This window comes from Colossoma macropomum, unplaced genomic scaffold (assembly GCF_904425465.1).
Source record: "Colossoma macropomum unplaced genomic scaffold, Colossoma_macropomum, whole genome shotgun sequence".
Lineage (NCBI taxonomy): Eukaryota > Metazoa > Chordata > Actinopteri > Characiformes > Serrasalmidae > Colossoma > Colossoma macropomum.
In genome coordinates this window covers 33,121,995-33,149,391 of record NW_023494789.1, presented here as the reverse complement: position 1 = coordinate 33,149,391, position 27,397 = coordinate 33,121,995, and the positions used below count along the sequence as shown (strand labels likewise).

The 27,397-nt window shown below is 39.2% G+C and overlaps 1 protein-coding gene across 1 annotated transcript; it reads right to left on the bottom strand.

Moving 5' to 3' along the window:
• Positions 1–1,189: 1,189 nt before the first annotated feature.
• On the bottom strand, positions 1,190–26,985 carry LOC118808391 (carbohydrate sulfotransferase 11-like). The gene is made up of 3 exons (XM_036571024.1): positions 26,268–26,985; positions 7,967–8,049; positions 1,190–2,403 (listed from the first exon to the last, which is right to left on the bottom strand). Exons 1-3 carry the CDS (start codon positions 26,359–26,361, stop codon positions 1,555–1,557), a joined length of 1,026 nt encoding a protein of 341 aa, XP_036426917.1. The 5' UTR covers positions 26,362–26,985; the 3' UTR covers positions 1,190–1,554.
• Between the last annotated feature and the right edge of the window lie 412 nt (positions 26,986–27,397).

Here is a 27,397-nt window from a genome sequence, read left to right as displayed (position 1 = left end):
ATATCCACATCAACTCATCAGCTGGGAGGTCCAAGTACAACATAACATGTGTTCTGTCAACTGAGACCAAGTGAAAATGAACTTGACTATGAACAACAATCGTATGCTACTCCTAAGTCTGTCTGAAGCAAAGGTACCTCTGGTCTCTTGGCAGTGTTTACTGATAAAGCACTTTTCCCTCATAAGTGTGCATAGTGTGCATAGATAAATAAGAATCCAGAGAACATGAGGATTAATTTCCATCACAAACCACTACTGAAATCCCATAATTGGCAATTACATTACGGAACAATATCATAACAAAGGTTTTCAACAGTTGTTAGAAAATAATCCCTTTATAACTCAAAGTCCAACAGAGAACAGAAAAGGGAGTTTACTGAGAAGCTAATACAGCAAAAGGCTCTCAAAAACAGACGAAAAACGAATAAACAACTTAAAACCTAGTAAGATGTTTCTACTGCTTTTTTCCATTCTGCCACTGACAGTTTTTGGTGAATAGTACTGTTGTTCCATAGCAGTGCAATTACGGTTAATAGTTTGCAGATCAATACTGGCCTACGCCAAATGATACTCATCTCAATGTGGACTATGCTACAGAGTGGACCTCATGTTTTCTCAGTTCTTATTTCTCATGTGGGTGAATTCTAACAATTTTTCAGAATTTCTGCATAATTACACCGTTACGAGGTAATCAGAGTGGTTTAATGTGAAATGTGCTGTTCTACAGAAAGAGTCATAATTGTTCACAGTAGTGATGATAGGAACCAGACGTCTGAAGTGATTAATGCCTTTAAAAGCTCAAAAACACATTCACAGCAGAGAGGTGCATGGAGTGCGTGCTGTCACCATGGATTTGATTCCCAGCTGGGCGTCTAGGGCCCTTTCTGTGTGGAGTTTGCATGTTCTCCCTGTGTCTGCGTGGGTTTCCTCCCACAGTCCAAAAGCATGTGGCAGGCCAATTAGACACGCTAAACTGCCCTTAAATGTGTGTCTTTATATGTCAGTGTGTCTGCCCTGCGATGGACTGATGATCTGTCCAGGGTGCTTCTTGCCTTCCGCAGGCATAGGCTTCAGTGATCCAGAATGATACGTGTGTGTGTGTGTGTGTGTGTGTGTGCACAAACACTCTTTTACCATGAACATTACACATAAAAGCTCAGAAGACATTGTTTGAATAGTAAATAAAAAGGCTATATTTGCACTGGAGACATTGTGACTCCTGGTTCCCATCGTTACCACTGTGAAGAAATTTGAGTGTGTAAGTTTTTCTAAAATTCACATCAGACCTCTCTGATGATCCTGTTAACATGACTGAATCATGCATTCCTGAAATTTTTGAAAAGCAAATGTTTTCTTGAGAAGCAAAATTAGCACAATGTCCACCAAAATAGTGTCTAATAACAGGTTTAAACAGTACAAAACAGCCCCTTATAACTTAAAACCCAGTGGAGGAGACAGTTTCTCCAGAAGCAAAATGAACTTGTGCCATCAAACCATTAAGTCTAAACTAGGTTTTCGTGCCTCGTGAAGCGAGTCAGTGAAAGGCGCCAGGCCTCAGGTGAGCTGCAGGTATGCAGGTGTGGAGTAGTTGAACAGTAGGAAGTCCATACTGTACAGATCGTACAGCTTCTTCTGGAACTCCGGGCTGATGCTCTTGAAGAAGTCTGCGGCCATGTCCCCCGTGGTGCGCGCGCTCCCGGCCGTGCTAGGGAACGTCACGTGATCGTCAACGCCCGCCAGCCGCAGCACATAGGCGGCGTCCTCGTGCAGCGTCTCGTACTTGCCCACCACGTCGTAGCCGATGAGGCACGGGTGACAGAGTGCGTGCGCGCGCTCCCAGTGTTCGTTGAAGGGCTCCTCGCGCCGCGTGCTTGGGTCCACGAGGTATCTCACGAACTCGGCGAAGGACACGTCATCGCCGCGCTCGAGCGCTTCGGGCCGCGGCTCGGGCCGGTGCTTCCGGATGATGCGCGTGCCGTACCGCCGGTGGAAGGCCGTGTTGTAGCTGCGCGTGAACTTGTTGCGGTAGGCCGACACCAGCCGCTCGAAGGGCTCGCGCACGAACAGGAACTTGAGGTAGGCGCGCAGGCGCCGGTTTATCTCCGGCGCAGAGTACTCCGAGAGCGCACGCAGGCGGCCAGGCGCGTGCGCCTCGTTGGCCGGGATTTGCAGAGGGTCGTGCAGGTCCCCCGACTCGCCCGTGAGAACCAGCAGTACGCGCTTCCAATTGGTGCACGCTACTTTGGGCACGTAGCAGTAGAGCAGACCGTGGTGGTCGTCCACGATCACGTGTTTGAGGTCGTCCGGGATCAGCACGCGACGCTTGCGCGTGTGCGAGCGGCAGGCGTCATGCAGGAGCTCGCGCCTGGCCTGGTGCATCAGGTGCAGGGGAGATGGGTCCATCTGAAAGAGAGTGAGAGAGAGTTACACCTCCATCGAGTACCTCTGGGATGAGTTGGAGTGGCATTTGTGATCCAGAACTAATCATCCATCATCAGAACCTGACCTCACCAATGCTCTTGTGGCTGCATTCAAGTCCTCACAGCAGTGTTCCTACATCTAGTGCAGTTGTGTCTCAACTCAACTACCAAAAGGGCCATATTAAAAAATCTCAACAAATCCGTGGGCCAGAGAACATCTATGTTTTATTTCATTTTTAATTAACGGTTTGCTATAAACCGAACTGACTATTGTTCATTCAAAATATGCAAAAACATCAACAGTAAAAAAATTGGTGCTTGTAGTAAACCTTGAAATAATATATGGATACTTGAAATATTCAAAATTTAACTGTCCCCAGGAGCTCAGTCTTTTAAACCTACCTATTGCTTGAACTAGACACCTGGCGTCCTTTCTTTGCTCTCTCTGCTTCATTGAATCTGAGCTGAGGTTAGGTGTTTATATTGGCTGAACTGCAGTTAGTTGTTTGGTGATATGACTGGTGTGGAGCTGTGTAAAACTGTAGAATTGAGGTGTAACCGCTGTCCCACAGATTGCTGTTGGGGTAGGAGCACACATTATGTTGCAGTGAATGCTGGGGACTGTAGTGCAGTGCATTGTGAAACAAGCTATTGTTAGTAGAAAATGAAAATACTTTCGCGGGCCGGATAGGGTTGTGTTTGACACATGGGATCTGGTGTAAAGGGGGAACAAATTCCCTATTAATAACCTGGATGTTGTAAAAAGGTTGGGTGTCTACAAACTTTCAGATATACAGTGTATAAAGATTCATTTCTAGCTTCTCTAGTGGTTGGGTAGTGCTGATGTCCCTGACCTGAATTTCACCTGTTGGTGAGAATAATAATAATAATAATAATAATAAAGAGACTAAAAATCCTTTTGCTCTGTGGTCATTGTTTTATTGTATATTTAAAAACCTATATTGACAATGTTTTCTTAAAACAGCACCAAACTGAGTTAAAGCCACACTGAGTTAAAGCCAATCTCCTGCACTAACAGTGAGCCAACACTGCCTGCATGTGCTTCATTCACGGCATCAGAAACTGGCTTCGCTCCTGCTCCCATTACTTTAGCAGAGCTTTTGAAATGCTGCATAAGTTCTGGCTCTGGCCTCCTGAGAACAGAGCCTCGTTCAGCGCATTTTAATTTCTCTTGCTATTTGTGACTTGTAGCACCTGCTAACTATGTCAAATGAACAACATCCTTAAACAGGAAGTAATTTGTCAAATTATGTGTACAAACTACTTCCTGGAACATCGTAATATGACTTGAAAATAAAAAGCAATTAACTGCCACCGGTATAAAATAAGTTGCAAGTTGTTTTCTTTAGATAAAGCTTACAATTACAATGCATCTATTCTGTATAACGTAGCCTGTTCATATTTCACTACATCCCACAAAATACTACAGCCTACAAAATACAAATAATGTGACAGTGTTACCATGTCTGCAGATCTCTAACTGGTCTAAAAGTGCAAAATCCTGAGATGTGTGAACAGTTGTGTTCACAGAAACACATCACATTTCAGAATTACGGAACATGCATGATGCTGTAAAAATGTTGTGCAAAGTAATCTGAATTCAAACAGACACAGGCTGAATAGTGAGTGTGAAGTGAGATTCAAATAGGCTACTATTTGTTTGCTAGGCTGTTATTATGCCTATGCCTTACAGTAACATTGTTTCACTGTCCTTGCATGAGTAATAAAACCAAAATATAATAGATTTTACAGATGCTTTTTTCCTGGTCAGAGTCCAGATTTAAACTCTATAGAGAATATTTGGTCTCACATTAAACAAAAACTAGCTTGGCAATGTTCAACAGGTTGAAGTCATCAGTGCTGAGTGGAACAATATTGACTCTTCTTTTTGTAAAATGTTGTCTGCATTTTTTACAAAGAGAAAATCTATCCCATACTGAGTTAACAATGTTTTGCCATGTTAGATGAAATGTTAGCTTGTAAATATCATGAAAGCATCATATTAATGCATCATGCCAAACTACAAACTTTGATAAATGTAAATAAATTTAAAGATCAAAACAAAAACCACAATGTCGATTTCTGTATGCACTTCTGGTATAAAACAAGTTTACTGAGATGGGTGACATCTTTTTTAAATGTTTTAGCACGTTATACAATGCAGCACATTCTGTTCTTATTCAAGGAAATCAGTTTTAACCCTCCTGTTAACCTCAAAATTACTAACATCTTTTATCCTTGGGGTCAATTTAAACCCAGCATTTAAACCTCAAGGAAATATGTTTTGCTCTCCCCCCATGTTGTGTGAGCTATCAGTGGTCTCGCAATAGTACAGGTATGGCTTTGTAAGGTCAGGGCTCTAAAGTGAGGGAAGCTTTCTGAAGATTATAAAAGTGCATGTTATAGTGACCTCAATATCATCCAAAACAAATAAAACAAATGTGTGTAAAATGTTGGTATTTTTTATGCTTATACAACTAAAACAGCCTGGGGTCAAACTGATCCCAAAGAAAACTGATATGTACAAAATGTGTACACGACATTGGAAAAAATATCATGTTAGTTTTATGTTTACCCAGTTGTCCCCCTTAAATTAGGAAAAGTCATTAAATGTGAAGCAAAAGCAGTGGAGTCAAGTATTTATTTAGAGACATTAAACACTGAATGGGGTAAAACTGACCCCAAAGATAATAGGAGGGCTAAGTTGATAGAATGTAGGTCACAAGTAAGCTAAAATGTGATGTCCTCAAATGAGGACTACTTCATTACTTTAGCACTGAAGTTAAATCATTCACTGGAGGTCTTTCCTAATGGACGGAATTCAGCTGGGCATCTTCAATAGCAAGACTTTAGTATTCAGGTTGATAATTATAGCGCATGGAACGCTTTTAAGGGCTGATTTATTTGTATCCATGAAATGAACAACGAGTTTAAAACACGTTTTCTGGCTCTGTAGCTGCAATCCCTCACCACAGCGGAGCACTTGGTGTTCATACGTTCTAATATAGTCCAGCGCTGAGTAGTTTTCCATTTACCCACTGAGTCAGACATGTTTTCCTCAATGCCAGTTATACACCGTGAGCTGTTATTTACCTGTCTGTCCTGAATAGAGACAGGAAAATGATACTGAGCCTTTGATCTCTGTCCGGCCATCTGTGTTGCAGTAAACTGAAAGCATTTGGTAAGCTAAACTGTGTCGTGTGGCGACAGCCTTGATTGCCGGTGGTGTTCCTATATTAGTAATAAGCCCATCTTACCCTGTTATACCTCTCAGTGGTGGGGCTGTCCACAAATTATATGGAATAACAGCAACAAAGTGAAAACCACTGCAGTCTGTCATTAGCCCTGAGACATGTTTTGTCTTATGGAGTTTGTGGTTTTCCCTTGAGCCGGAGGGTTTAAGTCAAAACAGGTTGGGCGTGTAGCTGACTCTTCTCTCTCACTGGGTACTTAGAACACACTGCTTACGCATGTTCTTTTTCTAGGATCCTTGTACACATCCACACTTTAACACAAAAACTGTTCTAAGTTTCTCAGCAGAGTGGACTCAAAGTTAAAAGAATGGTTCATTCTGTGTGTGAATACTGGTTAAAAATGTGGACGAGTGGAAAACACGTGTCCCACATGTGCTGTCTGGTCTGAAGGTGCAGATGATGACGCTGGTAAAAGATGTTTATTAGTTATTACCAAAAAAGCTGGGAGCCCAGCACAGCTTCTCTCACACAGGCCTACAGATACAGAAGCAGAGAGATGAGGAGGGGGGCCAGGCACTGAGCTCATGTTCTCCCAGTGTTAGGAATGAGGTAAATTCTCACAAAATCGAAAGTACTGCCAGAGCTTTTCCCTTACAAGTTTAAAATGATTGAGTTTTACAATCTTAGCCTTAATGAAATTACATTAAATTTACATTATATGTCGACTTGAGAGAGAAGAGCATTTGAACACTCTTAAAAAAAAAGCTGATTCTTCAAGAATTCTATAGTAAAGGCAATAGTTTTATTTAGAACCATGAGTTCTATATAGAACCAATGCTTCATGCTTAAATGGTTTTCTGCATGGTGAAATGGTTCTTCAGACTGATGGAGAATGTGTTGTATATGGTTCTATACAGCACCAAATAGCAGCAAAAACAGATCTTCTATTGTTACAAGCTTGACAATCTGAAGGACCACTTCACCATGCAAAGAACCCTTTAAGCATGAAATGATTCTATATAGAACTCATGGTTTTAAATAGAACCACTGTCTTTACTAAAGAACTCTTGAGGAACCATCTTTTTTAAATGTGTACAAAAGGAAGAAGTTCCATTGCTCTTGTTAGATCCAACTAGCTGAAGGTCTTTTTACTTATTATTAGGGCCTGACTGAAATGAAAATTTTGGTGTTGGATACCAGTATTAAGGAGCTAAAAATGCAGATCAATAATATCCAGCAATATCATTTTATGTCTATTTTTTATATTTTGATTGTATACTCCAATTCTTTTACTGAAATGTTGCTATACTGACGGACATTATTGTCAGTTCTCAATACAGTCACAAATAGTCACACTTCTTGAACTCAAATAAACAGCAGAAACTCTTATGGTGAGTTTAGCACTAATCAAGGATTTGTTAATATAGGTTTTATTTTAAACTGAGCTCTGTCGCACCACTTATTTGAAAATATGGATTAACAAAACTGTGATTAATTGTAATCACCCACCATGATGAATTTTTCAGTGTAAGTAATTACTTGTTAATAAACAATGTCAGAGACTCTCTAGACTAAGCATTATTGACAATTCTTTCCTCTCTTTTGAGTGAAAACTAGCACAGGACTACATTAAAGAAGGAAGTTAGACTCCTAACTTCTTGTTAGATCCACACTCGATAAGATTAATTTAATAAACATGAACAAGTCATGCATATCATTATATAGCAGTGTTCAATGCAGAAACGTGAGCACAGAGCTGTATGGTCTACAATCACTTTCCAAATGCAATGTAATACTGCTTCTGCAATATTCACGTCATCTGCATGTTGTATGATTTTCAGTAGTTCTTCTTTGTTTTTTGTCTTTGAAAAACTTGTGTGTGTGTGTGTGTGTGTGTTTGTGTGTGTATATATATAAAATTAAATCACTAATGAAATTATTATTATTATTATTATCATTATTATTTTAATTTAATCTAGGTTTTAGTCTTAAATAATACATTTTAGCCTCACATATTTATTTGTGGTTTTATTCTCTGTTAATTATCTTCTAGTTTTCATACTTTTCACTAGTTCTCTTAATAAAATCATTTTTACAACATATATATAAAACATTATTCTCATGCTAAAGAATATGTTACATGTCTTTGTTATTCAATTAATTTTCAGGTCATTGCGAGTTTTAACCCAGACAATGTGATGACCAAAAAGTCCAAAATTATCTGCAGTAGATTTAGGGGTTTTGTTTTATGACTGTTGGATTAATCTCAGCTCTGTGTAGCAGCTGATTCAGTGTTACATCAGGTGGGTGTGTTGAGTGACAGCTACTCACAGAGTCAGCAGCATAGAGGGTTTGGAGTGGGCTCCTGACAGACTTCCTGGAACCTCTAGCCTGCCCATTGCCCTGAGGAGATGCTGAATAGAGCACAGAAAAATACAAATGTTATAAATTAACAACACTTAGTGGCACAGCACAGACTTAATGACAAACTAGACCAGACAGTGGAAGCATGGAAAGCTACAGTAGAAATGAAAAGACTGAAACACACAAGCAAACTCATCCTCACTCGATAGCCAGCATCCATGAAGTTGAAATGGCTCACAAATATTGAAACACTGAATGTCTAGGTTTGCGTGCTGTATGTGAGCCTACCACAGGTTGACCACAAACTCTGTCTCTCACTGTCTACCTGTGTCTGCTGCTCAGTGGACTGTTTTGGTTTTAGATGGACAAGTACTTCATAACACCTTGACACTGAAGAGAGCGAAGTAGAAGTTTCGGTGCCCATTTGTTGTTTGGTAGTCACAAATACAGCTGTGTGCATTGAGACAAAACTTTTGTTTACAGCTGCAGTCAGTTTACAGCTGGACTTTAATTGGTACCAGGCAGTAAAGAATAGTAAACTAGAATTTTTTTAAACAAGATTGGTGACTCATCATCTCAGTGGCCAAGAAGCTTCCACTTCTTTTGCTGTCTCTTTCTGGCTGCTTGTCTTTGTAAGCCCTCAGTTTTGATTGTTCTGCCAGGGATCAGCCATTGGGTCGTGACAGTTGGGCTGCAGTGTTGAATGTCAGTTCAATACCGTACAACACTTTCTTTGTAGCTAACAGCTACAATTCCCAGAGCGTTCGTCTGTACCCTGTTCCAGATTTAACAATGTTCTCTTTTTCCAAATGAAGGTTTATGAAAAGCAGATGGGCTGAAGTTTCAGGATCAGGCTGCACCCTCTATCTTCAAATATCCTATAGGGGTTCAGCAGGACTTTCTACACAGGAGGAATAAATGCATGAGAGGCATTCATGTGTTTAAATAAGTGGTTAAAAGCTTCTCCCTTCCCAGCCTTAACAGTGCTTTTAGAGTAGAATTGTAATTCTATCATGTACATACAACAGTGTGGAGTCCTATTTCTCAAATTCAGGATCTTCTTTAAGAGCTCTTGACAAACCTTGTTTGGCTGTGAGACATTCAGACAGAATGCCCTCTCACTTAGGCTGAATGTATAGATGACCAAATTGTACAGTATCTACATGATTTGACATGTAGGCAGCTGGATTTGTATTGGTCAGCAGCAGGCTACAACAGATACCTGTGTGTACACTGCGTATGCCCATAGACTAAAAGATTGATTTGTATGCCCAGTGTTTAATAATAATTAATTAATTAATTAATTAATAATCACAGTAATCCTCCAAGGTGAGGAAAGCAGGAGTTACTATGTAAGACTTACTTATAGGCACCTGTTAATAGCCATCGTTCAGCATGTTCAAAACTACATACAAAATGTCTGTAATCAAAGTGATCATTCAGAGCTTTCATTGCCTTGTAAATATCTGCCTATAATCCTTCAGGTTTTTTCTACTGTCTTTAAGAGTCCATTAAGGCAGAATGAAAAAGTGTGGATAGATGGGTAAGGAACATAGGGTCCATATTCATACAGAGGTCCAGCTGAAGCCCAGTGATGACCTAGGATCAGGCTCCTCATAGGTTATACATATATTCAACAGTGTAAAATCCTAATCCTTAAACACCTCTATTCTGAGATGGTGTGTGAAAGCTTTAACTGATCCCTCACTCTGAATCTGCCATTCAGTTCCTTCTCTCTCTTTTACAAAACTAATAAAACGCTGCCTACATTCCTTCTATACCAGCCAGTCTTTGTCTGTTGGCCTGGTACTGCATGCTTACAAGTAGAGGTTTCCAGCAGAGAGAGGGCTGCTTGAATTTTGATGGAGTGTGTCCTGAGGAAATGTATTCTTGTGTTTGCTCTGCACTGGCCCTGTATCCACCACACTCAGGCCAGAACTCCTATGGACTCTACTCCAGCTGAATGTTTTAGACGCTAGGATGTCCTCCAGCACCTGCTGATTAAATCTAGCTGTGTTCCGTCAAGCTGTTTAAAACAACAGAAGAGTGCTGTTAAATGTAGCCTCTGAACTCTTAGAAGCAACAGTTATCACTGGTGACAACAAACTCATTGTAACTGGAAAAACAATTTTGAAAATCAAAATTGTATCACTAACCAGGCTAACTACTCTAGCTAATGTTAGCTAGGTCCAGAGACAATGAAAATACAACCCTGTTTCCAAAAAAGTTGGGATGCTGTATGTAAATAAAATGTTAATAAAAAGAAAAGTAAATAAAACCATCATGCAATGATGAGCAAAAAATTTAAACCCTATATTTAAATAAAAATAGTACCAAGACAACATACAAAATTTTGAAACTGCAAAATTTTGTATGTTTTGAAAATCATATGCTCATTTTGAATTTGATGCTAGCAACATGTTTCAAAAAAGTTGGGATGGGGGCAACATTAGGTTGGTAAAGTTGTGTAATGCTAAAAAAGAGACACCCGGTGGTTAATTAGTTAACATGATTGAATATAAAAACAGCAGCCCTGAGAGGCCTTCTCTGGGCCAAAGCTCATTTAAGATGGTGAAGTGGCAGAGGAAGAGGCAGCCAATGTTGCTCATCCAAAAGGAAAACCTACCAGTGTCCCTCTGCTGTTTTTAAATCATAAAACATGTTTCTCTGTGTTTCTACTGTATTTTTGGGCAACATCAGCGCTGTCACCTAAAAAGGTAACACCACAGCCCTTCGTTATTTTCCTCTAAATTCCATTTTTTGGTGTTGTTTTTCCCTTTCTGTGCTTAACTGAACATCTGTTCATAAACTAACACCAATGGCATCTTTCATGTCAAAGCTTATGGTTGCTCCTGTGGTTTGTTTGCTCGTTTAAATTCTCCGCACTCCACCACCCATACGGCACTGCTGCAGAGCTTCAGGACCTGGGAGTTAGTGATAAACTTATTCAGCAGAATGCGCTGTTGCCCAGTTTCTGTGTCTTTGAGTCCCATTGGCTGAAAGAAAAATGATAACTTAATTGACGTTACTGCTTAATAAATACATTTCTTCTTCCTAGTCTTCTTCCTGCAAGAGTAATTAAAAAGGCCCTTACAGCATTAACCTAAAATTTAGAATGAAAAACACTTTCTGATGGCGTTTTCCGCGTGCAGCAGTGTGCCAGTGTGGCACAACAACTCATTGCTGCATGTGCAAATGAAGTAAAACCAGGAGTAGAGTTTTATATCATGAATCATCGTGCTGAATGCTCATGTAAACAAATGGGAAAGAAAAAAAAGAAACTCAACGTATAGATGTCATGGCAGTTATCAATTATCAACAAAATGAAAAGTGGTCCCAGCCCTGAATGTAATTTTACATTTAAATACTTCTCTCTCCTACCTCAATGAAACAATTCAAAACTGCAGAATTCAAACATTCGATTGATGTCACATTTGCATCAGTAAGTAGAAGAGAAAATATTTTATTATGATTTGAATTTGTTTTTTTATTGTTGCCCATATGGTGCCTAATTCACCATTATCATCCTATTAAGGAGATATTCCTCCTTAAAAGTCTTTGATAAATGAGGCCCATAGTCTTGTTTGTCATTGTTTGACATCACAACAAACAGAAAAAAAATGTCAGAAGTGCAGACATGACCTGAATGTAAATGTGATAAATTAATTATGTAACTAAGTAAATGTCATTATATAGTTACATTTAAAAGCATAGCAAAGCAACAGTAATAGCTCTAAACCACTAAGGGATAAATGTTCAAAAAAAGCTCATCAAATGAAAGCAAACAGTAACACCACAAATGTCCCATACACATTTTCTATCTGTAGCTCTTGTCCTTGGCAGAATTTCTGAATTCTGTTTGGACAAGAAACTGAGACTGGAGAAGATTGCAGCACTGCTTCAGGGTCAAACACGGCATGTCTAAGATTTCTCAATTCTAGTAGCCTAGAAAGTGTAGAGTGACAGCAATATTTGTTTAAATAAAACAACATCGTCATTGACCTAACCCCTCAAATTTTAAAAGTTTTAAAAAATAATCCTATAATAGCTCCACCGGTTTGCATTGAAGTCTCTGTAGTTACTAAGTCTTAGTACGTAATACACCTGGGATTTTAAGCAGTTAAACTATGCAAATAAATAAATAAATACATATAAAATTAATTAAATAAATAAATAAATAAGACAGCAACTGTTAGTTCTACCTATCCCTAATAAACATGAACGGGGCTTCTTAATTTGTCTTATCTTAATCAATCTCAGTAAATCTCTCTAAGTGGCAATACTTATAACACCTTTAAAAAAAACCCTTTGCTATAATTACATACCTTTTCTTAAGCAGTTAAGCTTATCAGAGCTGCTCTTGTGCCAGGCACCCACTTAAGGTGTGAAAACAGACAGATGGTTAAAGAAGTGTACACCAGGACAACCACATTACTGTGCTGATATGTACTAACTGAGCTTAGAAACTAATAGTCCATGTACACTGCACTGTCCAAAAGTTTGTAGAAACCTGCTTGTCCAACTTTTTTCTGAAAACAAATGAATTATTATGGGGTTTGTCCCCCCCTGCTGCAGTAACAGCCTCTGTTCTTCTGGGAAGGCTTTACATTAGATGTTGAAACATTGGAGTCAGGATCTGACTGCAATTCAGACATAGAAATTATGTAAAAATTACTAACTCAAAAAATGCTGTTTGCATAAGTTTACTCAGATGAAAGATACTGCCAAAACGAGGACATAGCCATCTTACAACTGACCTTTTCTGGAAAAAAGACTCCTTAATTCAATTAATATTGGTCAGACTGTGAATCTGAAGGAAAGCTGTGAAAATGAGACCAAAAGAAATTAGAGATAAAGTTGTAGACATGCAACTTAAGAAAGATACGAAAAGTAATATCCAAGTGTTTGGATATCCCAGTGAGCACTGTTGGATCAACAGCGTGGAAGTGGAAGCTGTATCGCATGACCCAGGCACTGCCTAGACAAGGCTGTCCCTCAAAACCCAGCAACAGAACAAGAACGGGACTTCAGAGAGAAGCCACAGACTGTCCAGCAATTACTCTGAAGGAACTCAATGGCTGAGACTGGAGTGAAGACACACCAGTCAACAACATCAAGAGCTCTGCATACCATTGGCCTATATTGGAGGGCGGCTAGAAAGTAGCCATTACTGAAGAAAAAACACATCAAAGCAAGTCTGGACCCAGCTAAATTGTGGGATAAGGTTTTGTGGTCAGACGAGATGAAAATGGAGCTGTTTGGCCAAAATTCAAAATGCTCTGTGTGGCACAAACTTAACACCACTCATTCCTCAAAAAACACCATTCCAACAGTGAAATAAGGGGGTGGCAGAATCATCATGTGTGGGTGTACCTTGTTAAAATTCAAGGACACATGGATGATACGAAATACAGGGATATACTACATGACAACCTGGTTCAGTCTGCTGAAGAATTAAGCTTGGGAGAAACTTCAACTTTCAGGAGGACAGTGATCCCAAGCACAAGGCCAAAGTGGCTGAACAACAACAGGGTCAATGTTCTACAATGACCAAGTCCAGATCAGTTACTGCATCAAAATGTGGTTTTACCAAGTTCTAGTTTGAATTGATTTTAAAGGCATACTGGTTTGCAACAAAAATACTGGACTGGATCTGGGTCATTTGTAATCCAGATGAATTTGATGACTTTTAAAGGTTTTAAGGGACTTTTAAGGCAGAGTTTTGGAACTTTGTTATGGTAATTCATGTAAAACGTGACCTGCCAGACCCTATGTCAGCTGGTGTGACATGACTCATTTCATCTTGTTAACAAAACAAGTAGTAACTTGCCGCAATTTATGTGTGAGAGACAGAATGAAAGAGCCTGGGAGAATATCAGAGTGAGGTAAGTGGAGAGAAAGGGTGTTTTCTCTTTGACTGTGTGTGTGTGAGACTCCACGCTCCAGTGAGACTTGGCACGGAGCAGTACACTGCTGTCTGTGAACAGTGAACCTACTCACACTCTCCATACCAGTACTGGTCTGAGAGAGAGAGAGAGAGAGAGAGAGAGAGAGAGAGAGAGAGAGAGAGATACAAGTTCAACTTGTAAGATTTAATGCATCGGTTTCTCAAACCTTTTTCTACTCCTACTTTCTTTTTAGAAACAAAATTCATAGCCCGTGTTCAGAGCCCCATCGCCTCTGCTTAACGTCTAAATTCCATAGACCAAGTCAGTGCTCCACATCCTCAACCTACTCAGAAAGCATCCTCAACCTACACAGAAAAGCACTTGCACAAAAACAATCACACACAAAGGCTTAGTTCTTCTTTGACAATAGAACATGATGATAATACATCATTGACATGACATACTGAAATGGGTCTTGGTCAATAAGCGGTCTGACATAATATACTGCACCCTAAGGTTCACAAGACCAAACCTTAGATTGTTTTTTAAGCCAAACACAAACCAAGAGCAGAACACTTTCCACTCCACAAAAGCACACAACATAGCTGGTACAAGAGAAAGAGGAGATATTAAGCGTGCAGTGTAAAGGTGTAACAACTTCATTGCTGTATAAAAAAACTGAACTTGAAACGATGTATCTAAATGTAGTGCCGATTCAACTCAAGTTCTCTTCCAAGGAACACCCATTTTCCATCTTTCATAGAAACTAGTGTGAATCACTAAAATTATACATCTGGGTGCATCCTATCAGAGTCAAGTCGGTGGGGAGGGACTGAGCTTATTCTAATGACATACACACATAGACTTGAAAGACTGGGCTTTTTTTAATAGGAGTCTATAAATTCTATGGGTTTTTGGGGTTTATTTAATTTGTGGGCAGAGCAGGGGGCATTAAAAAGTTCTAGTGAAGAAATTTAATTTATCTGGACCAAAATAATCTAGGCTGGGTTTCCAAAAAATATTTTAGCATGAAGAGCTGTTAGAGCGAGCAACACGGTGAACACTCCCTCTGGCAGTTAAGATGATTTTAACTCTCAGATCCTTTAGAGGAAACAAGATATTTTTAATACATAAAATATTGAAAACAGAATCTTGACCTCAGAATCAAAAAAAATTTATCCAACCTGAAAATGTGTGTACTGTTACACCCCCAGCGTACACTGTATCATACATTATGCATTACTCCTGTGGATATTAGCCTACTGTGGGTCAGAATGTCAAAAGCAGAATAATCCACCTTCATGAGTTTTACATTCAACAACAAATGGGCCGCTACTACAAGACGAATCTGAGTCACAGAATGAAAAGAACAAGAGAGAGATGTGACCAATCACAATGCAGTACAGACGCTGCCTACAACATAACATAATGTGAAGGAGTCAAATGTAACTGAGTATAATGTAGATTGCTTTTTCTCACAAATATACTTGAGTAGAAGTAAAAGTCTTTTGAAGATACTCATGAAAGTACAAATTAATGTTTTCTTGATTACATGTAACTAAGTAAATTGAACAAGTTACCAGTAATAAATGTAGCCCATCTCTCTTGTAGGGCCACTATGTGTATTCACAATAGGGATGCAACAGTACATGGTATTTCATCAAACTGTTTGGTATGCCCCCTACGGTTCAATACACACATGAACCGCAGTATTGCCATATGCCTGTTATTTTCCAATAATTTCCATAATTTGCTTACTGCTCTGCAGGCTACACACATGTTGTACATTCAGATCCACAGAACATCTGTGGAGCCTGTCAGAATTTCCCTGGAGCCTATCAGCCCTCTTTATGCAAATACCAGCTGGAGAAGAGAGGAGGAGCTAAAAACAAATAATCCCTCAGTTCCAATGTGACAGAGGTGAGTGCTAGCGAGACAAAAGGAAGTTAAGGCCACCACACACACCAGACCAAAAGCGTCTAAAAATTCAAAACTTTTGATTTTACAGGGCCCTGTGATGGACTGGTGACCTCTCCAGGGTGTATCCTGCCTTCCACATAATGACTGCTGGGATAGTCTCCAGCTCCCCCCGTGACCCAGAAGGATAAGCGGCTTAGGAGATATGTGCAATTTTACTGGAGGTCTACACACTGCCGCCAGCACTCCTAGTCAATGTGCAGCGGTGCTCGACAACTCCGGCAGCCAGTCTTCTATGTAAAAAAAACAAGCCTTTTTAGCTCATATCTTTGAGCTTGAAAACAGGTAAATGGGTAGTATACAGATGCCAAGTGCTTTGTTTCACTCATTTTATATGAGTAGAGTATAAAAATTAACTTGAGCCTGGCTTGTATCGGCTTTCCCTGCTTCCTGCCGGTGTGTGGTGGCCTTTACAATGTCCCCTCCCACACACACTTCACCAGCAAAGTAATTCCCAAACTCTATAAAACATCATGGAGAGAAACTGAAAACGAACTGATGCAGACACCCTATGTAGCTCTCTTTAGTTATTAAAAATAAAGATCACCTTGATTTCATACAGTAGAAACAGAAACCAGGCCTAGTCAGTCATGCTGCCATTCTTCTGAATGGAATGTTGTATTACTTTATAGGCATAAAGAGCTCATTGGTTAAAGTGTGATGATTTTTTTTCTTAAATATAAAGATACCGAAACCACTGTTACCATGGCCCAAAAACATAGCAGTGTGGGCCCACTGTACCATTGCATCCCTAATTCACAACATCTAATGGATCCTATTGGGAGGTCAGTATCTCAGCATGGCTAAAGTATTTCTTTAGCATTTGTGTGCAGCTCCATTTCAACTTTGGAAAGAGCTGGAGAAATACCCATGTCTCTTTCCCGCTCTCTCTGTCTCTCTCTTCAACACCAGACCCAGGTAGTGTCCGTGCTATCTATAAATTCCCTGACTAAGCAGTTATCCAGCACTGCTGCAAAGGAACAAACATACAGGACAAACCCGAGCCTGTGAGGCTGAATAGCAGCACTGTGTATGCGCACGCGTGTGAGCTAACTGCTGCATTATTTCCCAGGTGGGGAAATTTTCCTTGAGCGTTTGGCCTTGACTGAAATATCCCTCCTCCTCTGCATCTGGAAATGTTGTTTTTTTTTACTACAGGATGTTTTTTAGTTTTTTTTATTTGTTTTTTAATCTCATGTCCACCAGACCCCCTGCTTATTCACTGAACCCTGTATTCAGAGATGGCATTCTGGATTCAGTTTCTCTAGAATTAAAGCTATAACATACCCCCTCTCTTTCCTCTTTCTATCCACACTTCTCTCTCTCTGGAGTTCAGAGAGGATAATGCGGGTCCCTGTAGCTGCTATGAAGGGCGCTCTGTATAGAGACCCTTAGGGAGGGAAGGGCACAGCTAGCTGAGGGCTGCTCTTTACACCATAGGCCTCTAGTCCTCCTTTCAGCTTTCTAACTGAAAAGAAGTTTGGCTTCTTCAGGAAGTTGCTTTAGTCTTAGTGGTTACCTCCAGCAAAGCAGAAGAGGAGCCAAAAAACGTTTTTTATTTCCTACTAATTTTGAATGCTTGAGGCATTTAGGGCTGGTTTCCCAGACTCTGATTACAGCTAAGCCTAGACTGAAAAGACTTTTCAGTGCTGAATCATCACTGGCAATGCAGTTTAGTTCAGTACTGAGCTTTAGTCATGTCCATGAAAATCAGCCTATAAAGTTTTAGGGCATTCAGAAGTAAATCTGTTACCACAGATTAAAATTGGGTCTCTACAGATGTTCAAATTGTTAACAAACCATCTAGTAATTTAGTTGAACCAGTTTTAGTGTTAGCGCCAGGGTGACCGTTAAAGGTATCTAAAAAGCATCTGAAGTGTATTGTAAAAATACAGCGTTACTGAAAATTGTAATTAAGAAAGATAATTTTTGTAAAGTAAAATAACCTTTTAGCAACCATCTATTCTGTTCAGTGTGTTAATCACCACATTGCATGCAATCAATGCATGGAATCATAGCCATTATACTGTATCAAAGCATCATTTCTTTTTTGAGACAATAACATATATTCCTTTGGTTTTTATCTCTGTGAGGCCTCTCTGTGATATGCATAAGCTGTTTTTTGTTTTCATAGCACCATGATGTCTGGAAGACAGCTATTCTAATGACATTGTGCGTAGTAGGCCTCTCTCAGTAATGAAATTTTATTTGACGATTAATTGCCATATAAATGATTGTGATGAACAATCTTTTTTGTTCTGTTAAAATACAAACACAGTAGCCAAATTAGCTAATTTTTTAATTAGCAATCTTGTTTCTTTGCTGTTAAGATTTAGTAGCTCCCAACTGACAACAGAAACATCTTAGCCCAGATAAACAAACATTACTCTAAAGGTATTCTAGTCAGAAGTTAGAATTTGTTGATGTATCTCAATAAATGTGTTTTTAAATAAATGCTTTCTTTTATTTACATGTATTTGCTTTCACCAAACGATGAAAACAATCCGATTTCAGCCGACTGCCTGGTCACAAATTTTACTGTTGTTCAATTCAAAATTAAATAGCATGTTTAACCTCTGTTCCTTAGGACATGTAGGCTTTGGCTCTGAATCAAATATCAGTTACAGCTCAGGTTTGCAGCAGCAGTTCAGACTGTTTGACGTAAACAGCCTGGCCACAATCAGGTACTCCAGTAAAATCGGCACGTTCCAGGGAGGTCAGCATGACCCATCTTAACATTCAAAAACAGACCCATGAAAGTCTGGATTCTTTTGCTGTGTGCAGCATGTTGGTCTGAGCTCCTGGCTAACATGTGTTCCATTACCACAGGTACAAACGCATTTGGCTAAATGTTCAGTCAATCAATGTTTGGTCAATTGAGAGCAGCTGTAAGGAACAGAGGCACAGAAGAGCCACATGTGTGTGACGTTACTGGTGAACTTCCAGATAATTCAGTCCATAAGAAATGTCACCATGATTTACCCACACTGAATGAGATTTGCCAACACAGCTGAAGCGCTACAATGCACAAAAAAAAAGAAAAAGAAAAAGAAAAAAAAAGATCACATATCATTATCGTGACGTTAGGCTTTGCAGTACTGATACTGCAGAAATCTGTCATTTCAAATCAAAATAATAGAGGCCAATGTTTTTTTCATAGCATTAAAGGTCATCTATGTCCTTTAAAACTGTATGGGGCAAAAGGCCTCCCTTCATCAAAACTGGCATTATGTTTTCATTTATCAGTGCCAGGAAAAAAAAGAAAACATATTTCATTCCAAAATGCATTACTAGAATGCATTATAATGAGTTTTCTTTTTTAATGATATATGTTGTTGGAAGTGGGCTTTACACACGCAAGAAATATCAATGCAGAATTATGATTAATAGTTCCTTCATTGGAGAAATAAAAATTTGTTGTAAATTATACATCAGCTGTTATTCTTTTCAAAAGCATACTATATCCAAAATTGTCCCAAACTGATGAACAACATTTTGGAATGAAAATATCTGAATGAATATTTTTTTTTCCAGTATTTAGTGTGTACATCTCTTGCTGTTTTTTCAGCTTCATTGCTTTTCAGTTTTTCAAAGAAATCTGCAGGGATATTTTTCCACACCTCCAAAGTTCAGTCTTAGACTGGTTCCATTTTCTGCTTCTTATAATCCAAGTAACCCCAAACACATTCAATGATGTTGAGGTCTGAACTCTACACATCCTTTCAGACCCAGAGAAATGGGTTTTGACATTGGAAGGATAGACAGAAACATCTGTGGATATTTTCAAATCTGAAGCAAAAGTTTAGCTTGATCTTTTCAGTTTTGGTGCTCTGCCAGGTTTTTAAAATCTAGTTTTGGAAATGCCTGTTTTTCCCTCTTTTGCAAGTGGAAGAAGGGTGGTCTATAATTTTTGTTCAGAATATTGAACTGCCGTCTTAATTCTCCATCTAAATGCACCCTTTTCTTTGTCCGAGTGCTTTTTAGTTTAGTTTAGTTTAGTTCAGTTCAGATTAGATTAGATTAGATTAGTTTAGGCTAGGCTAGGCTAGTCTAGTCTAGTCTAGTCTAGGCAAGGCAAGGCAAGTTTATTTATATGGCACCTTTCAAACACTGCTGTCATTCAAAGTGCTTTACAAATGAGAAAAAAAAAACATTTATCTAGATAAAACATTTATCTAAATAAACCTCTCTCCTTTTAATTTTTTAATATTTGTTGCAAAGACCTATATTGCCATGTGACTTTCTCCCAGTGTCATTTTGCCTTGTATTAGACTCTACATAATAGCACTCTCTGCCATAGTGAGCCCCAATTTGGAGACAGATAGAGACTAGAAAGGCAAGTCATGCTGCAACAGGGTTCAGCTGGGAAGCTTCATGGTACAATTATGTAAAGCTCTCTCTAAGCCTGGCCTCTGTGCTTGTACTATAAATAATAAACAGCAGGTGGAGAAATCATTATATGTATGTTTAGTAAACCTTATCAAAGAGGACAGACTCATCCAACTGTCTTAGTTCAACTTAACCAAAAGCCCCTCTGAAAAAAATGGGACAATAACACAATTATTGCCAAAAGATGTAAACTAAAAGACAATGACTGTGCTCATGCTATGTATTCTGTTCATGTGCAACCAACGTACACATGTGAATCAAGTAAACTCAAAGAAAAATGCTGTATGAAAATGTTCCTCTTCTCCCTCATGCGTGTTGTAATTTCAGATCACGTACAGGCAGAAGTATAAATAAACTAAATGGCATGCGTTCGGGAAGAGCCTTGGACAGATTGATGTACTTCACTTTACTGTACTATGGAGAAACTGCTGCAGATCAAGATTAAGTGATAGCCTGTGACTGCTGTCAGGTCAGCTTTGACATCTCCCCAATAAATCTCTGCTCTTATCTTTCCCAACCAAATCCCCTGTAGAGGAAACAGACGTCCTTAAAGACCTCAGGCTCTTCAGGCAGGTTCGAACAGAGGGTGTCGGAGAGTGCAGCACCTGTGCTGGACTCCAGTTCATTATGCCCATCACTCCACTCCCTTTCATAAATCAGTCCCTCCTTTCCAGCCCTGCTGCATTCCAGCCTCAGCTAGTCACAGTGCCATGAAGATGTGCTCAATCAGTAGGCCAAGTTGACCACAACAGTAAGCTAAGCGCAATTTCTAGAGAAGAGCTCAGAGTTAGAAGACACTCACAAACACTGTTCTAGGATACGGAGGTTAATGATACATTACCATTCAAAAGTTTGGAATCACTTATTAATCATATATTAACAGTATATTAGATCTAAATGTTATAAACTAGACATAAGAAGGGAAAGAAATGCTTTATTTAACAACAAGTAATGCAAGAGGAATCCAACCAATGTGTCAAAATACCTGCATAATTCAACCGTTGAGACTAAAACAAAGTCATTCAGAAATTCAAACTTACTGATTCAGATTTCTTTCTAGTGGTGGTGACAGGAACCAGAGGTCAAGATGATTAATCACTTTCTGTGAGGGGGCTTTTAGAAGCATTAAACTCTTTGGACGTCAATCCTGACTCTGTGAATTTCTCTAAAAGAGAGCATTTTACATCAAACCACTATGTATGACTTTGCTTACATCTTAATAATTTAATTGGTGGGATTCCCCTTTAAATTATAAATAATATACTGTAATTATTGTTACTTAATTTTTTGTGCAGATTTCTACCTTTAGATCTGATCAGCCCTTATGAAATACAAGACATTCTGAATATTCTTTTAATTATATCACAACTTCTTTTTCTTTTTTAGCAGTTTCCTAGCTTCCTATTAGTTATTTGAAACATGAAGTTGCACAGGACTTTCAAATTAGAATCCTTTTACATATTTATCTGCAACCAAACTGGTTTATATTATTGAAAACACTGATTCAAAACTTTGGAATGACACACACACACACACACACACACACACATACACATACACATACACATACACATATATATATATATATATATATATATATATATATATATATATATATATATATCTCATAATTACAGGGTACCCATGACAGTCCAAAAAACAAGCCAGTGCCACGTAGGCAAGCTTATGCACATTTTGCTTCTACAATGGATAGCTATTTACTTTCCTTTCCAAAAATATGGCACTGGCTGTCTCAGAGACCACAGACTGCATCCTGGGATGTGTACTGGTCCCGTGTGGTCCATCACCACAACAATGTTCTTCATATTCCTTGTCCTCCTGGGACAAGGCAGCTAAAACAAGCCTACCCAAGTGCAGGGACGGCCCAAGCTCCGTTCCCCGGTTCATGTAGCATGAAGTTTAGGGAGCGCAGTGGCATTATCTTGATCTTGATCCCTGGCTGTGGTAATGACACAGCACATGGATGGATTAGTCTCATTGTCGAGGGTTAGAGTGAGGACAGAGGAAATTCACTGACTGTTTCTGCTGTGCCAAAGCCACTCTTCTGTCACAGTATGAGCTTTGCAAAAACAGCAGGATAGATTCATGAAAGCAAGTGACTGGCACTTGTGGTTTTGCTACCATGACTGGTTCATTGCCAGATGCATCAGAAGTTTAGCACATGCTAAGGAACTGTGCTATAAGGTACTTTATTAAAGGGGAATTCTACTGATTTTGTAATTTCTGAATAAATGAATGGTTAAGATGTAAAGAAAGTCATTCAGATTGTTTTGGTGTGAAATGGTTAATTGTAGAAAAACTGCTGACTCTTTACAGGGGTGCTGATGGGAACTAGGGGTGGCAAAGTTTACCAATATAGCCATTTTGTTTACTGTCTGTAATGACCATTGAACCTAAATGTATTGAGTTTTTATATGTAAATGTTAATGGTGAAATAGTGGTTTTCTTGGGGACTATTTTGCCTTACAATGCCCTGCATGTATCTTTCTGTCATTAATATATATAAAAATACATTTGTCAAAAGTTTTACCTCAAAACCACTGTAAAATAATGTCTCAGTTTCATGTTATAACTTCACGTGAAGGAGATTTTAGGGGAGTTAAACTCTCCAGATGTCTGGTTCCTATCACCAACAATGTGAACAATTATGACTTGGTAAGTTTCTCTAGAACGGAGCATTTCACATCAAACCACTCGGAATGACTTTGTTTACATCTTAGCGATTTAATTATAATTTTTGAAAAATTAGCAGGATCCCCTTTTAACACTTGATTTGACAACATACTAATTAAACTGATCTGCTATAAGGGTGGGAAAAATAATTCTTCAGGGTATCAGGATTCTCTCTTCATAGATTTTGAATCGATTTACAAACTGGCATAAATGAGTTTTTATGCAGGCTTTGCGTTTCTCCTACTGTAAAATAAACCCATGCACACCAGAGACATAAAGTAGGACACAGTGGCACTGTATGGCTTAGAGAGGGGAAAATGCAGGATCTTACACTTGTTTGCAGTCACAAACCGGTCATAATCATCATTAACCCCTTAACAATCCAGGTTTATTTCATACAAAAGCTTATGATTCAGTAACTACAGGGACTTCAAAGCAAACTAGTGGAGCTATTTTAGGTTATAGAAGTGTGTAATGGCTTTTTTAGGGGTTAATTGAGTTGCATCGATAAATGTTTTATAATCGCATCATGTTATATTGTATTCAAATCAAATCATGAGGTGCCTAGAGGTGAGCTGCGTATTCAGCGTAGGTAATTGCGTACCTATTTGCTTATCTCTCTATCCATCTGTCTGGCAGTCCCTACAATGAATTGCATAAAAGCAAAGAAAAGCAAAGAGAACCCCTGTCCTGATCTATATATTAAAAAAGCACATTTTCATTAATCTAAGTATTTATCACAAATTTCATTCATAGTGTATCAAGTCTTTTTATCTAGTATTATCTGCTGTTTTTGTTTCCTAATGTTAAAGTTAAAGGTTTGCACTGGCTTCTATGCTTACTTCTTACTGTGCAAAATCTCACTCAGAGCAGACAAGATAATGTTTAAGTATTAGGGCAATCAATCTCACCCAAGGCAGGTTTCCTGAATAGGATCTGACAGTGAGTCATCACTTAGAGACATGCTCATTAGTTATGCCTTCTGACTGTTTCTATGTGCAAAAACATAGCATACCTGCACTCTTGGCAAGTGCAAATCAGATTTTTTTTTACCCTCATGTTTGAAAGCTCTCATTGTATGAGATGGATCTGACAGCAGGAGGGAGGGAGGGAGTGCGGGAGAGAGAGCAAAGCCAGCACTCAGACAAACCAGTCCGCGTTCAGAAACAGAAGAACTACATGCCAGAGAGTAATGGGTGTAATGGGTAAATTGTTAGTTAGCTCAAAGCCCTCAGTCTCGCAGAGCTTAGCACATATGCCAGAGCAAAAGTAGCTCCAGGCTAATTAAAAAGAGCTCCACCCTCAGCAGTTTCTACATGAGAACTGCTCCTCTGAGTTGTCCTAGTTTTGTTCAAACTGCTGAAAATGGGGAAAACAGGAGCCTAAACAACACATCCAACTTATCCCAATGATGCATCACTCAAGCAAGATAATTTGCCATGAATGATCCCACAGTAGCCTGCTCTTTTGTTGTCCCACTCTCTTATTTGTATTACTTTGCTATACAGTTGCTAACCCTAAGAATGGCAATGCATGGAAGTGAAAGGCAGAGAATCTGGCCAACACAACACAGGTTTAAAGTCCATGAGATAAGTATGTCTTTTTCTTACAAAATGTAGACTATAGCCATTACAGATATACATTTTAAAGGCTGTAGAGATAGCAGCAGGCAATATGTTACTGTTATTACAAAAAAGGCTTTTCTGTGGGCATCTTTGAGTACTTTTGATCAAGTGCATGCATCATCAAAAAGACAGATTTAGACCAATTATAGACACCCTGTAAACAAAAACAACAACCAATGTATGTCACGCTGTCAGAAAAAAATTACCTTTCAGGGTACACTGTGTCACTGTGATGGTACTCTCAAGGTAAGTCTTCAATAGCTTTAGGGAAAATATCTACCATATTCTGTAGCAGTTATTACTCCCCACACCCCATCTTGACTCCCAGCGTTTTATTTTGTTCTTCTACTTGAAGCAAAGTTATAAAGTTATAAAAAGGCTCAGGTTTGCCCCATTCCTCTGGGAAACTCAATACTGTGTACCTTTAAAACTCATTTATGGTTTACAGTTGGACCTTAAAAGACCAAAGTGTACATTTGAGGATGCATTTACATTGTACCCTGGGGGACTAAAATTTACCCTGACACTACCCTTTTTCTAACAGCGCAAGTCCATAAGCTACAAATAGGATGTCATTTTTGGTGCATTTTGTCAGTTCCAACTTGTTCACAAACCTAAACAAAACTAAATATACCATGATACATGTATTGTATTGTGAAAATGTCTTCTTCAGCCACAAATCATAGTGTTACACTTTTGCTACATTTCCCAATATTATGTCATGACACTGAATAACACCAAATAACTGTCTCCATCATAATCTTAATCAAATTGTTCAAGTAAATTTTAGTGCCCCAAAGTACAATGTAAATGTAACCTAAGAAAGCTTCAACATGGTCCGTAGGGTCCAACTGAGTACCTTAAATGAGTTTTAAAGGTACGCTCCATTCACTTCCCCAGAGGTAAGGGTCAAATTTGTACTTTCTTAGCTTATTTAAGTAGAGGGAATTAAATAAAAAGCCTGGAGTAAAACCAGGTTGTTTGAAGTCAATGTAACTTAAAAATATAACTACAGTGGAATGTGGTACATATACGTTATACGTAAGGTACCGCTGCAGTGACAGCATTTGTACCCTGAAAGATACAGGTTTTTTTCTCAGTGTGTGGCATCATCAAAACCATTCAGGATCTCAAGGAACAGGAGGAGGCCGCTGGGCTCTTTTCTCCATGTTTAAACCTATACATTTACAAAAGATGGTTATTTGAGGGCTCCTTAGTAAAGAAAATGGTTCCATGTATTGATTAAAAAGCGTTCTTGAATCATGAAAGAGTTTTGCAGATTGATGGAGAATGTGCTGTAGATGGTTCTATATAGAAACCTTTTGAGAAAAGGGTTCTATATAGAATCAAAAAGGGTTCTTTTACTGTTACAAGCTTGACATTGATACAAAAAAAGAACCTTTTTGGTGCTATATAGGACCCATTTCAAATAGGTTCTATAAAGGACCATCCATCTACAGCATATTCCCCATCTATCTGAAGAACCACTTCACTATGCAAAGAACCATAAGCATAAATGTTTCTATATCGAACTCATTGTTCTAAATAGAGCCATTTCCTTTACTAAAGAAGCCTTGAGGAACCATTTTTAAAGTGTAAGTGACCCTCATAAGCCTACATGAGACAGGATAGAATAGAATAGAATAGAATAGAATAGAATAGAACAGAACACTTGTAGAAACACTGAAAACTCACCTGTTTTCAAATTACTTTGGAAATAGAATATGACCATGACAAAGGAACCCAAACACATGGCAAGAACCATCCGACTGATTTTGGCTTTTCTCATCTTGCCCTCTTTCCCTGGCGGACACTCACTGAAGACATGGGACAGAGCTGCTCTTGGGCCTCGGCCACCTGCAGAGCTTATTTGGTTATTTCACCGGGGACATCTCCGGGAAACGTGCACTAGTCCGGGACACACACTGGATCGTCTCCACTCGAAGTCCAGTCTCTTTGACCACCGTACTCTCCGTCATTGTGTCCAGAGCCGGCTGGAGCTGACGGCGAGAACAAGCCACTCACATCGAATGGACGAGCCGGTCCGGCACAGCTTTGAGCTCATTCCTGTGAAACGGTACGTGTAGCTCACAGCTTCTAACTCTCGAGCCGGGCTGTAGGTTGATGGTCTCAAACAGCCTCGTGTCTGTGTAGCTCTTTCTTCAGCTGTTTGCTCAGAGGTTTAACCCCTCGGTGGCCAAAGAGGAGGAGAAAAGGCAGTTGTTTCATGCTAGGCTACACTGTAGCACCTCCTTCTGTTCCACAGCTCAGCACCGTGACTGAAGGAAAACCCCCACAACCTCACTCTTCACTACACGGTATTACATTTATTAAGAGGTAACCAGCTCTTTAGTGCTCACCTGAAAATGTGCACCCTCAGAAAAGTATATGAACCAACATGTAGGCCGTGTGCAGTTTCTGTACGCTTAGTTAAGCACAACACCAGCGCGAGCAGCTAGTTGGCTTTACTCAGTTACATTTAGCTACTTAAAGGGGAACTCTACCGAATTTTTAAAAATCCTACATAATTGAATGGTTGAGATGTAAACAAAGCCATTCAGAGTGGTTTGGTGTGAAACACTCTGTTCTAGAGAAACTTACATAGTCAGAATCGTTCTGAGTGGTGGTGAGAGGAACCAGACGTCCACCTCTAAAAGCTCCCTCACAGAAAGTCGTTACATGAAGTAGTTAGATATATGCTGCTCGATGTCTGAGACATTATTTTATGATAGTTGTATGATAAAGTTTTACCTTTGAAAGTATTGGAATCCATTTATTTTAATCCATTCATTGCAGAGGGGTACATGCAAGATGTTGTTATGAGG

What these genes read in the sequence shown, in the direction of transcription:
- LOC118808391 (XM_036571024.1), bottom strand. Translation starts at nt 26,361, where the DNA reads ATGAGAAAAGCCAAAATCAGTCGGATGGTTCTTGCCATGTGTTTGGGT. An exon ending in CCAAAGTAATTTGAAAACAG is followed by an intron (nt 8,050 to 26,267) that starts GTGAGTTTTCAG and finishes TGCTCTATTCAG; the next exon opens with CATCTCCTCAGGGCAATGGG. An exon ending in CCCTCTATGCTGCTGACTCT is followed by an intron (nt 2,404 to 7,966) that starts GTGAGTAGCTGT and finishes ACTCTCTTTCAG; the next exon opens with ATGGACCCATCTCCCCTGCA.